The 13,557-nt window shown below is 36.3% G+C and overlaps 1 protein-coding gene across 1 annotated transcript in view; it reads left to right on the top strand.

Moving 5' to 3' along the window:
- eIF2gamma (eukaryotic translation initiation factor 2 subunit gamma) overlaps nt 1–7,180 on the top strand; it is a 109,229-nt gene extending 102,049 nt beyond the window's left edge. The window contains exons 12-13 of the mRNA XM_090375253.1: nt 2,018–2,190; nt 6,926–7,180. Coding sequence (XP_090231379.1) covers nt 2,018–2,190; nt 6,926–6,983 — 231 coding nt within the window. The 3' untranslated portion in view covers nt 6,984–7,180. The remainder of the gene's footprint in view (nt 1–2,017; nt 2,191–6,925) is intronic.
- Nucleotides 7,181–13,557: the final 6,377 nt, after the last annotated feature.

Below are 13,557 nucleotides of genomic sequence, written 5' to 3'. Positions count from 1 at the left end.
TACGTAGCCAGGTGGGAAGGAGCAGCAGTGCGTAGCACATGCTTCTTGATTAGACCGGGGTTCGAGCCCGTCACCACCAAATATGGAGGATGCGGAAAGGTCAGGGAATGACCACCGCATATCCTCCCGGAGCAATATGGCCTTAGTTTCTAATGCTCCTAAAAACCAAATAACATCATCTCCAGTGCCAATACAGTTGACGAAATTAAGATTGTCTTGACAAGTGGATAAAGTCATTGTATGTTGATACTCTTTGTAACTTCCTTTTCCCTAATCTTCATGCAGAATTTAACAAATTTACTCATTCATATCCAACTTATCAGCCAGCTTTCTGAAGGTTAAATTACTATCTCTTGCCACAGATTACTGAACTTTTGCAACTCTGTCCTTATGTCAAGAGGTTGACAGACCTCCACTTCTTGGGTCATGTACATCTTTTAACATTTCATACTTGTTGCAGATTTTCAAAGTTTAAAGCAAAATTTGGCATTCATTTGTTTCAATATCATGATGCAGAATGTTAATGCTACTAACAAAAACTGGTTGTTACTTGCAACCTGTCGGCCTACTGGACAATCTGTGTACCACCATCTGTTGCATCTATTGCTTCAGCTGCAATTATGGAGGAAGTTTGAACTACAGCATACCACTGCTGTTTATTTTACTCATTGGACATGACTGCAACAACACCAGTCTGGAAACTAAACTTTGTTTGCTACACCTTGTAAATATTGTTGAAACTCTAAAACTTAAAGAAAAAGAAAGGAAGAAATACAAATTTCACTGCTTATGTCAAACAACTTTTTTTTTTTTTTTTAATAATAATAATATGAAAATATTTTATTTTTAGAGTCTGGTTATTTCAATTCCTACTATTAGTTCACACTCTCCCTATATATATTTATATATCTTGTTCAAATTTTCAATCGTTAATAAAATACTTTTTATTCATCCACTCAAGTTCAAATAAATTTTTTTTAAACTTGTAGTGGATGACACTTGATGTTAATACAGTTTTTTCAAATATTAATTCATTAATTAAATTTAATTAATTAATTTTAATTTTATATGGGAGAAAAAATTTCTCTTATATAAGATATTTAGCAGGATATAAATTTAGGAATAAAATTGAAATCAACAGGCAGTAGCTCAATCGGTAAAATGCAAGGATTTCAGTATTTTTCACGTGAAGGTGAAGAATGCGAGTTCAATCCTTGCGAAAATCAATAATTTTTTGATAGATTTTTGTTATTCATCCACTCAAGTTCAAATACAGTTTTTTCAAATATTAATTCATTAATTAAATTTAATTAATTAATTTTAGTTTTATATAGGAGAAAAAAAAATTTCTCTTGTATAAGATATTTAGCAGGATATAAATTTAGGAATAAATACCATCAGCGGCAAAGCGTGTAGATCGCTGGAAAAAAATTTCTTTTTCAGATTCTTTTTTTCATTCTGGGTTCTAGTCTGAGTCAAGGAGGGAACAAAATGGAAAATGAAACATGTGAATAATAGTCCAACACCATATATAGAAAGGAAAATGGAAAATTGCAAGGAAATTCGCTTTCTATTTTGCCACTTAATATTGTGATTCTGTCATATGTATATACATATTTATATTAATTGTAATTATTTAATAAAAAGTAGCTAAAATAAAATTTTTCTTTGTTGACCTAAGTAGGAATTGACTTAAATTTTTTTTTTATATTACTTGTTTTTATAAATAACCTGTAGTCAGGACATGTGATAACTGCGTAAGTCTATGAATTTCCTTCATTAGAATCCCTGTACAAGGCTTAAACTGTTTAAGTGTATAAGATGGGGTTTATTTAATAGTGATGAGGGAATCTAAAATATTTTCAGCCTGCAGTAGTCACCTCAGAATATTTACATAAATTTTAATTAGCCAGGAGCAGAATGTTTCAAGAAGTAAAAAGCTAAGATAATTGGTATAATGGTTTTTTTCTGTATAAAAATATTTTTAGAAATATTAACCAAAAATTTTCTTCTTTAGGTCCAAAAATTATCAAAAAATGAAGTGCTTATGGTGAATATTGGTTCCCTTTCCACTGGAGGTAGAGTATTAGCTGTTAAAGCTGATTTGGCCAAAATTAGCCTTACTAATCCTGTTTGTACAGAAGTAGGTGAAAAAATTGCCCTTAGCCGCAGAGTGGAAAAGCACTGGAGGTAAAAAATTTATTTGGTACATTGTTTATAATAATGATTTTCAGATTTCTTAATTATATTCTGGGTTATGGACTCTACAATCTAAGCAGAATTCTGGGCTAAATATACCCCTACCCCTCATTGAAAGGTGTCAAGAGTTATGCCAAAAGTTAAAAAGTGAAGCTTGTAATAGAATGCCCCTTGTTCAATTTTAAAGTATTCACCATTATAAATTTTGGTGAATACTATATCCCATAAATAGTGGGGGTGAATACTATATCCCATAAATAGTGGGATCGAATACTAGATTCTTAAAGGGACAGGAGTTCTGGTCCTAGGAGCCTATGCTGATAAAGAACTTTGATTATGGTACCTACTTACCCGCCAGTAAGATCCAGAGTAGATCAAAACCATAGTATGGACAATGGCATACACTCTAAATACAGTAAGATCCCCATATCCGCAGGGGGATATGTTCTAATACCTACCCTGGATGGTTGAAACTGCGGATATAAGCGAACACCTGCTGACCCCATATATAACGTGATTTTCTTGTACATACATATGCATAATAAAGTTTAATTGATAAATTAAACACACAGTAAGACATTAGCAACATTAAATACGGTAATAATAAAGTACAGCAGACTCTCAATTTACCGGGATTGGATTAACTGGGACACTTTAAGACTCCAAATTTAAAAAAAAAAACAAAACATATTTGCAAGTTGTAAATAAGCGACAAGAACCAGCATTATAAGTAATAATTGGGAGATTAGTTACCTATTTTGTGTCAGCATATAAGTTGAATGCAACCCCCCCCCCCCCCCCCCCCCCCCCCCCCCCCCCCCCCGCTGTCTTCACACCTACTGCTCAAAAAAAAACGACCAAATGTTTAGTTTAATTTAGTGTGTCGCACTGCAGAAGGACAAATTTTGTTTCGTTATTTATGTCAGGGATGTCGGATTTTTTTTTTTTTTTTTTTTTTTGTTTAGAAAAATGGAAAAAATTATGGGCAAATGCAAGAGTTATGCTTTCCAATTAAACAAAACTTGAAACTATTCAGAAGTTTGAAAATGGTGCATCCGTTAAATCAAGAACCATTATAATGTTGGTGACCAGACCATACGCGACATTGTAAAAAAATAAAGGGAAGCTATTCGATTTAAAATCGACATCGTAAAAAATAGAGGGAAGCATCGCATTGGGCATGCAAGTAGGAAGTGTTAAGTTTTTTTTTTTTTTTTTTTTTTTTTTTTTTTCCCGTGGTTAACTGCGGATAACTGAATCAGTGGATACTATGGCATAACTGCAATTAGCAATATATTTTCCTTTGGAGCAGTGTTTTTTTTTAAATTTAGAATGATGTAATATGTGGCAACTTGTGAAGCATCACCAGAATGTGAGATAGGTGCATCACCAGAATGTGAGATAGGTGCATACATGCTAAGAATGGAGATGGGAAGTTTTATTCATGGGAATACAAGAAAGAAAAGAGTAAAGCAAATGAGCTAATAGGTATTTTTCAATGATCTCTACAACTGAAAGTGCCTGGAGGAAACAGCTTTCTGTAAAATTTACTATATAACTATAGTAACAACCTTTGAGAAGCAATTATCAGAAAAGTTACTGAGACTAGGGGAGGGTAAGTCCCTGGGCTGGGTAGTGTATATATGAGGGAGAGTTGAAAAGTTTATGGTGTGGTATGAAGGGATAGTAGTATAGTGTTAAAAATTTGGCAAGTTTCATGCAGTTTTAATAATGTAGTTTTTTAATTACAGATTAGTTTTAGTTCCTTTTTTTTTTATCCCAAATATTTGGGGGGGGGGGAAGACTAATACTAAAGGCAATTCATGAGAATATGGTTACAACATTGGGGGAGGATGTCCTTCCTATTCCCTGGTTAAAAAGTGGGCAGAAGAAATTAAACAAGAAGGAGAGACTGGAAAATGACTGATGCTGTGCAAGACCTGCAACATCCAGCACTGCAGAAATTGTTGACAGTGTCTTGAACATCTCATCTGTATGTGTACAACATAATAACAGAGGTTCTAGCTCTGAAAAAAGTGACAGCAGATCAAGTGACCATCTGCATTGTTTTCAAGCAGATCCAACAAATTTCCTTGTAAGGTTTATGAACAGTGATGAGACATGGGTCCATCACTTCAACCAAACAGTGGAAACATAGCTCTTCTACCCCTCCAAAGAAAGTAAAGATGATGGCATCAGTGTTTTTTGGTATGTTAATTAAGTGTTGCTAGATTACCTTCAGAAAAGCTAGACATTCACAGGGGATTAATACACAAACCTTGTGAAGTGTCTGTATGAAAATATTAAAGACAAATGGTGGGGAAAACTCAGCAAAGGAGTCTTGTTCCATCAGGACAATGCACCTGCCCACAATTGCCATGTCTGCACTGCATGAATGTAGTGTTTAATTAAACCTTGGACTTTTGCCTATTTTCTAATGTGCAAAAAATATCTGGATGCATTGTTTTTCCATTGACTGTGGCATCATTGCCGGAGTGCATGCATTTGAGACCCAAGAGAGAGAGCTTTTTTGTAGCTGAAATCAGTGCACGGAGCATCAGTGCCAAAAGTGTATTGACTCCAAAGGGGGGAACTATGTGGAAAAGTAACATGTTACCAGCCTACTCAAACAAACCCTTCATACTCCTACTTCATACTTATATAAAAAGGAAGGGGATGAATCAGATTGGTCCACTTGATATTGATGATCCTGCTGAGATTGCAAATTATCTGAATGAGTATTTTGCATCTACATTCACAAATGAGAAGTTATTAAGGATTGAAAATGCGAGAAGGTTATCAAATTGTAGCAGGGTGCTTAATGATTTTGTAATAACTGAGAGCAAAGTGAAGGAGAAATTGTTGAAGTTAAACATAGGAAAGGCACCTGGGTTTGATGGGATCTATCCAGTTATATTAAAGGAGGCAACAAAGGATCTAAGAAAAGCCTTAGCCATAATTATGAGAGCATCCTTAGACTCAGAGGAAGTCCCCACAGCCTGGAGATGTGCAAATGTATCTCCAGTTCACAAAGGGGGATCAAAGGGTGACACGAGTAATTACAGACCAGTTAGTTTAACTTCTGTCCGGAGAAAATAATGAAGTCACTGGTTAAAGATACATTGTGCAGGATCATCTAGCCAAGACTGCAGCAATAATTCAGACACTGCATAGGTTTGTTAATGGACAGTGTAAAAGGCCTTGAATGGGTCGAGCACGCTAAATTCTGATGGGATACTTCCACTTGTTCAGATTATGAACCTAAGGGGACATAAATTCAAATTGAGGAAAGACAGCTGTAAAATAGATGTGCGGAAATTTGCCTTTAGTTAGCGGGTGGTTAATTGTTGTAACAAACTTCCATCTGTCGTTGTGGAAGTTGATAGGTTAAATAAATTTGAGAAACTGGTCAAACATTTAGAGGGAATGTTGTGAATTTTTTTTTTTTGGCTAATGCTACTTAAGCTTGTACGCTTGTTTCCTTGCATCACATGCCACGATTACTATTACTCAGATCGTGAACTTTTCAAATGCCCTTTCTATATATAGTTATACTAAAAAAAAAAAAGTGAGTATTAAACAATAAGGAAGTGATGGGAAACTATAGACTAGTGAGTATGACTTCTCATAAGAATGAGATCCTAAAGGGATCACAGTTTGGGTTCCTACTTTGGTTAATTATTATGATAATATAATAGCTAGCTAACTGAATGCAAAAAAAAAAAAAAAAATCACCACCTTTAACATTATATACCTATACTTTGTTATATGGATGGCTATTATGTAACTTTGAGAAAAAAATAAGCAATCTTCACAAAGTTAACTAGTATAGCAGGTGGAGTCCTTCAAAAGTCAGTTCTGTTACCTCCCCCCAATGAAATTATGCTAAAACTGCAAAAATTTTGCCACAGTTTCATTACCTGTCTAGAAAGTAACACAAAAGTCAAGCCAGTTACATTCTGTTATCTTACTTGTCATGCAGCTGGCTAACTCATTATTGTTCATCTGATTTACAGCCAGCTGCATTCTCCTCTTTGCTTTTTAAAATCAGCACTTTCCCCCCCCCACACTAAGTGAATCGGCTATCTGACAGTTAGTGTATTTCATTTGCAAATATTCAGCTGGATAATGTTCTTGATATTGCAGGATATTACTGGGGTGTATTTTGTTTTGTTTGATACTTTCAGCTATTTTATTGAATGTTCCAGCTGATTTTTATGCTGGCTATATGATATTTAAATGATTTAAAATAAATTTAAATGGCTGAACATTTACAATGTCTCTGGGATCCCTCTTTCATTAATACACACAGCTAATAACTCTTCTTAAAAATCTCATGGGATTTTTAAGAAGAGTTTGAAAAAGCTGTTTTAGATGTTATAGCATGAGCTGGCATAAATTCTTATTGAGTTGTCCTTCAGTTCTCTGCTAATTACTATTGGCACTTTAATAAGTATCCTTATTTTACCCTGTCATAAGAATGTATAGTAAAAGTGCTGTGTGTGTGTGCACACGCGTGTAAGTGGACTGCAACTCTTTCATTTGCTTTAATACCCTGTATTTCTTTTTTGTGGGTCACCATTGTTATATTCTATTCTTCCTTTATATCTATGTATGTTAAAGCATTGGAACAATTTTCTGGAGAATAACAGATAATGAATCTTGTGATATATATATATATGTAAATATACTTGGTTTTAATTCATAGTTTGTTTTGTTGTTACAGGTTGATAGGCTGGGGTCAAATTAGACGTGGAGTTACCATTAAACCAGTGACACAGTAGTCACAAAATAAGGGAAGAACTTATATGGTTGTGCATATAGGCAAATGTGAATATGTAAGAAGATTACCTGTTAAGAATTTAACAGATTAAAGATGTTTTGGTTTTATTATATGAAAATAAAATGCAATTTGATTCTGCAATTTGTACTGAGCATTTATTTTGTACAGCAATAGTTGTTATTAAAGTAATTTTTTGTATGTCTTCTTTTTACATATATCAACCTAACCTGCCACATTTTATTATATCATAGTCATTTTATAAAATCTTGTAATGTTTGAATATCTGTTGCAGTCCAGGTTAAGTGTAGGCAGTCATCTTTCTTACTTTTCTGCCACTAAAAAGTCATAGCAATAGTAACTGGCTATGAACTTGTGGGCCATGGCACTGCCCTTGTAACACACACAAAAAAAAAGTAATTTCCTAATTGTACTTACCAGTTAACAGAAGGAAGTGATGTTCTAAAATTGGCTCTTGTTCTTTGCATTTGCATATTGTAAAGTACACATGTTTTTTGAGGAAGAGAGGCTGTGTGTAAAAGAAGACTAGAATTAGATTTAATTGACATTTGAGAAAATGAAGGAGTACATGAATAATGATTTAACTGTTGCCAACATTGAAATTTTCTCAACAAATGTAATAAGCAAATTGAATGCAATGGGCATGTTTTAAATATGATTGTGCAGTGATTTAAGTCTCAAAATATTTTGAGTTAATATGTATAATGCATATGATGTTAATTTCTCGTGTCAGTAATGACGAACTATCACCTGTATTTGTTTTGAAAGGAAGGTCAGAAATTATTCAGAATCGATTGCTCAACTGCATATTAAATGTGCGCCACAACAAAATTTTTATGTTGCAATAAGAGCAGATGAAACTACTAATGTGTCTTATGAATTACAATTCTGAATATTCTTGCATGTAATTTATTTTTTATCTTTGGAAGATTAATCATATATTTGCCATATAGGTTTCCCTTCTGTTTTTATTTATTTTATTATAGTAAAGGCCACATGAAAAACTAGTATTTTTTTAATTCTATTATTTCTGTTCTTTTAAAAGTTGACATTGTAAATTTTGTTACTGTAAAGAAAACAATAGGCATATACAGTACCCATAAAACCTATAGGCAGCACTAGCAACATGACACTGCTCTTATTGATGATACGTGTCATCAATATGGATTTTATTATATAACTGGGCTGTTCCTTATTGTTTGTTTAGTTCTATGAATTGGTTTCTTTGTAAATAGTGCCTCAATGTGGAAGCATGCTTGCTATAAAAATCAACTGTCTCCAAAATACTACATGAACTGATTTTATCTAATGAAGATGAACAAATTCCGGTTTTAAAAGGATTAAAATATAATGGTATTAATTCATATCTTTCAAGTTCAGGATTCTATACTCCTCGTGTAAGTTCATTTTTTCGTGCTTAAAAGGCTGCTTTATATGGTGTAGTGCTTGGAATTTTGAAATCAAAGAAAGCTGATGATTACCTGAATGAAAATGTTGAAATGTATTCTTTTGACTGCTTTAAAAAAAAATTAGTCAGTTTCACAGAATAGTATTTTTTTTTATCAAGAAAGACTTCAGTTCTGTAAATTTCAGTAGTTGTGATGTGACCTGATTGAAGTGTAAGGCTTTAAATGGATTGAGTAAACTAAATACTGATGGAATATTGATACTATTTCTTAGTATCGATATTGGAGATACAATACTTTTTCTTAGGTGACACACAGAAACAGTGGAAAAGGGTGTTTGCAGGATTATGATTAGCTGTATCTTGAAGTCATCATTTCATGTACCAATCATTGGCCCCCCTCCAACTTTTAATGTTATACAGTGTCACCAACCAGATGCCAAATGGGTCAAACATCATACCATACAAAAACAGACATGATGGCTGCAACTCCTTGTCTTCCAACTTACCCAGTCAAGGTGGGAACAGATACTGCAACTGTTACAACAGCTGAGATACAAGAACTTCTGTGTCAGAATATTCAGGTCAAAACTGAGTGGCACAAAAGATAATTGGGAATGCTCATTCAGCCATTCTATCACAGCAGCAATCCAAAATTACCCCTCTTCCATATTTTCTAGAAATATAATCACATCACCAGAGACACTGGACTGAGTCGTCACAGAATATCCATACCAAGTTAGTTGCGTAGCATAATGAACCACGGTCCCAATGCTAGTCATACGAGTCTACCAATTCATACAACAGTCTACCCAACAGGTGATATATATATAAGACTATAAAACTTAAAAGACCCACTGGGTTGCATATAAAACCATCAAACGTGGTGGTGACATAACTACAATTAAAATGATCTGGAAATCCCTTAATCACATGCACAACTCTTCTCAGTGGTCAGCATGTCTGGGCAAGTAAAAGAAAAAAAAAAAAAAAAGGATGTCACAAGAAAGTAACTCTCAGAGGTTTTCTGAATCTCTCTCATTGGTAAATCATTCTTACTCAACACTTTAAAGACCAGTTCTCCTATATTAATGTACACGGAACATTTATGAAACCTGTTCCTTTCAATAAGAATTTATTCATTCTAAAACAGAAATAACTTTTATTGAAACAAAAGAAACAATGACATACACAATGGTGACCAATTTATTATGTACACTTACCTCATAATGGGTAAAAAGTAAAGTGCAGCCATTATCAACCCACTGCAGGATGGAAGCCGCCTCAACAATTCATGTTGAGGGAAATGGACCATAATAATGAACCTCCCATTAGGCACAACAATAGATTATGGCAGAGATACCTGGCGCTTAAATTTGGCTCATCAACTGATGAGTTGATGCAGCTTGAACATTGGAAGAGTGGGCAAACTAAGCAGGCAGTAAAAACAGCATTTCAAAAATCAGCAAAGGAAAGAGCGCTAAGACATCTATATGAAGTAAGGCGATTGCTAGGTTATTGTCATGATGAAATCTGGGTGCAAAAAGAAATACAATTACATCTGGAAACAGGCAGAGAACAGCAGTCCAAATTCAACTGTGGTACAGGCTTGCTGACAAGAGGGCAGAGTTCATTTTTGATCAGTACAATAGGACGCAAACGAGCAGCAGCGCTATACAACAGATTCAAGTGGGATCATGTCAATACATTACTACCAAAGACATCATGGAGTACTTTAATAGAACGTACAAACAGATGTATGCAGCATTTCAAGGGCCAGGGCTACCAACAAGTTGGGAGTTGTCACGGTTCTCTGTGGCTCATCGCAAGGAACACAACCAGCCAATCTCTTTGAAAGAAATCACTGCAGCCTTGGGAGAAATGAAAGAGACAAAGTGCCCAGGTCCAGATGGAGTAACAGAGTTTTACAAGAAAGGCTGGGAGAAGATCGGGCCGGTGTTGGCTGCAATCTTCTCTGACTTCTTCATGGCTGGTCAAGTCCCGGAAAGCTTTCTGGAGGCCCAGACGGTATTTCTAAGGAAGTAGGGGAGAATGGGTAAAGAGGTGGGAGACTGGAGGCCGATCTCACTACTCAATTCAGACTATAAACTATATGCCAAAATATAAAATAATCGTCTCAAAAAGGCATCTGGGATCCATTATAGGGGCAAATCAGACATATGGGGTGCCAGGCAGAGCTATGAGAGCAAATCTGGTTTTTTTTAAGAGACCTTCAACCATACTGTCAGTGGAAAGGTTACAGCATAGTTCTAGCGGTGCTGAACCTAGAGAAAGCTTTGATAAACTCTCTCCTAATTATCTTCAAAATTTGCTGTCTACTGCACAGGTGGATTCACAGCTTACAGCAGCCATCATCAGCCTATACAAAGGAGCAAGCACCACTCTAGTAAGCAACAGATATAGTTGATTACTAAAATAAAATTGGAGAGGGGGGGTGAGATAGGGTTGCCCACTAAGCCCTGCTCTCTTTGCAATGGTGTTGGAGCCTGCACTTAAGCAATTAGACAACTCCAGTAATATCAAAGGGGTTCATCTCCCTGGATCAAATCCCGACTGCAAATATATAGCCCATGCAGATGATGTTGTTTTAACCATGTCTGATTGCAGTTCTCTACAGAATGTGCTGGACCTGTTTAGCTACTTTAGCCTGCCTAGTGGTTTGTCTTAACAAACAAAACAAAATGCCAACAATGGGGAAAGAATGCTCCACTACAACTACCAGTAGGTCTCTCCTTGTCAGTGGAGCCTATCACCATCTTGGGAGTACCCTTTGAAGGACGACCAAAAATAACAACCCAACAACTACTGAGTTCCTGGGAGGAAAAAATCGGCCAGTGGAACCTAGGCCTATTGTCGTTTTCTAGAAGAGCATTAATTATATGGATGATTCTTGTCCCAATAGGGATAAATATAGTGATGGTCACCACTTTCGAATATATCACACAGAAAAGACTACATAGGAGACTATTTAAGTTCTGGAATAACAGGCAGCAAAGACTGCATTGCAGAAAGGCCCACGGTGGCTATGAAATACCACAATTAAAGTGACTACGGTGGGCATATGTAATGGAGCGTGTCCGAATGGCTTTATGGAGCACGCATGTAGCTTTCACCCTAATAAAATACCACATGGGAAGGTTCACAAAGTTGCTGGGAGTAGAAATAATACCACCCTTCTACAAACAGATTATCAAATATCTCCAGAAACTATCGGCAGAAGGCCTAGATATGGGAATAAATAAACGTCTCAGCAATCTACTGGAAATTGTTTGACTTATACACACAACCAGTACCGAATCCCCGAGCATGGCACAGCCTAGATGAAACCCAGATGTTTAAAAATCTTCATAAGCATATAGAGTATGGGTCAAGTAGCGACTTAGCTTGGAGGATAATTCACGGGCACTTGCCGTTGGAAGTGAACAAGGCTAAGTTCCAGGGATACTCAAAGTTTCCGGCACCTGTCTCCAGAGCTACACACATCCTGATGTTTGTAATAAATGAGGGAAAATACCAAGCATGTAAAATCAGGAAAAGGAAAATAGAAGGAACATATATAGAGGTATATAAATATGCTATCCAATCCATGCATGCTGCAATCAGAAGGTTTCTGGTGTTGGAATTACTTCAATTGGGGGACCAGAAATTCCTAAAACAGTGGTGCTACCCTACACCACTTTGCCGGCTACCAAACAATGAGGTCCATGTGCAGCTTAGGTGGTAAAGCTAGGGACTGGGAGGCAGTGATTTACTTAGTTTAGGCTAAAAGGGATATGGACCAAGCTGGCTGCAGGCAAATGGTCCCTCTTCCGCCAATGTGGCAGCTTACTGTTGAAATAGAGCCACATGTAAAGATAGAAGAGTGAAAGAGGTGGAGGACTTGAGAACTCATGTAGGGCAAGCCAACTCCAGGCAGCTGCCTGCAGAGCAGGTAGTCACATGAGCTGGGTTTTCCACGGAATGTTTCTGAGTGAGATTAGCCCTATTCGGAAATAAGATTGTTATAATGAGCACAAAGAAGACTTGATGGTGAAAGTTGGGCATTTTTTTAAAAAAAAGAAACAATGGGTACCTGCCCACCCACTGAGGAGGGGCCAAGCAGCCCTGAAACGGTGCCGTCCGAGGGGCCTTATGGCCGCCGAGCTTCCTCAAATGGGCAGCAATAGTCTCCCCCTTTGGGGAGGGCGCTGCTGTTTCATAAAATATAACATCTGGTGAGAGAGTTGAAGAAACAACTGTCTCTTTCCTTCTTCAGCATCTTCCTCTACCTCTCCCACTGTCGCTTTCCTAGTCTAATAGGGACAGTGTGAGGATGACTGAGAATCATCATCCCATACCATATTTCAAACGGTGCCGTCTGGGTGGTGGTGGTATCCACTGAGAATAAGTAACAATAGTCTTCTCCTTCGAGTGAAGCGTTACTTATTCGAAGTAGTGCAATGTCATGGCAGCTCTTCATGAAGGTATTCACAAAACGTTAAAACGACATCATCTGCATGGGCTATATATGAGATGTAACTTAAACGATGCCGCTATTGCAAATTTCCTAATCTATAATTGGCTGTGTATAAATGATGCAAGTGCGCTAATATATACATAGTCTAACTCTTTTGCAGCTTGAGGCATAAGCCCTTAATGAATTAGAGTACTAACTTGTACATTTTTTTTTTTTTGTATTGATATTATTTATTTATTTAATACACATTAATGTGTCAATTTTGTCGATAGTGACCATCTTAACAGAAAAGGTAAAGATCAAGGATTACGTTAATAGTTAATACACATTAAAGAGAGGCTCCACCCTAGGAGCTCACATCTGGTGAGTATGGGCTTGACACACTCAGGGTCCTGAGCTGGATATCATCATTCTCATTTTTTTTTTTTTTTTGGCTGGTGCAGCATAAGCCTCGGGCTTCCTTGCACCATAAGGCTAATAATAATAATAATGCAAGCAACAGGAATAAACAAGATAGTGAGTGGGGTTACTGCTTATGTTGAAAAATTTACCATCTGGATTCAGGAACAAGCTCAACACCATATGATCTTTGGTTCAGCAATAATTAAAATCCAAGAGTCTTTAGGAGCATTTTAAACAAGGGCAGAGGAGAGTTCTAATCAGGGCTGTGCGAAT

Source organism: Mastigoproctus giganteus, chromosome 1 (assembly GCF_048544385.1).
Source record: "Mastigoproctus giganteus isolate SK-2022 chromosome 1, ASM4854438v1, whole genome shotgun sequence".
Lineage (NCBI taxonomy): Eukaryota > Metazoa > Arthropoda > Arachnida > Uropygi > Thelyphonidae > Mastigoproctus > Mastigoproctus giganteus.
Note: the sequence above shows the minus strand (reverse complement) of the source record. Positions and strands in the feature narration are given on the sequence as shown.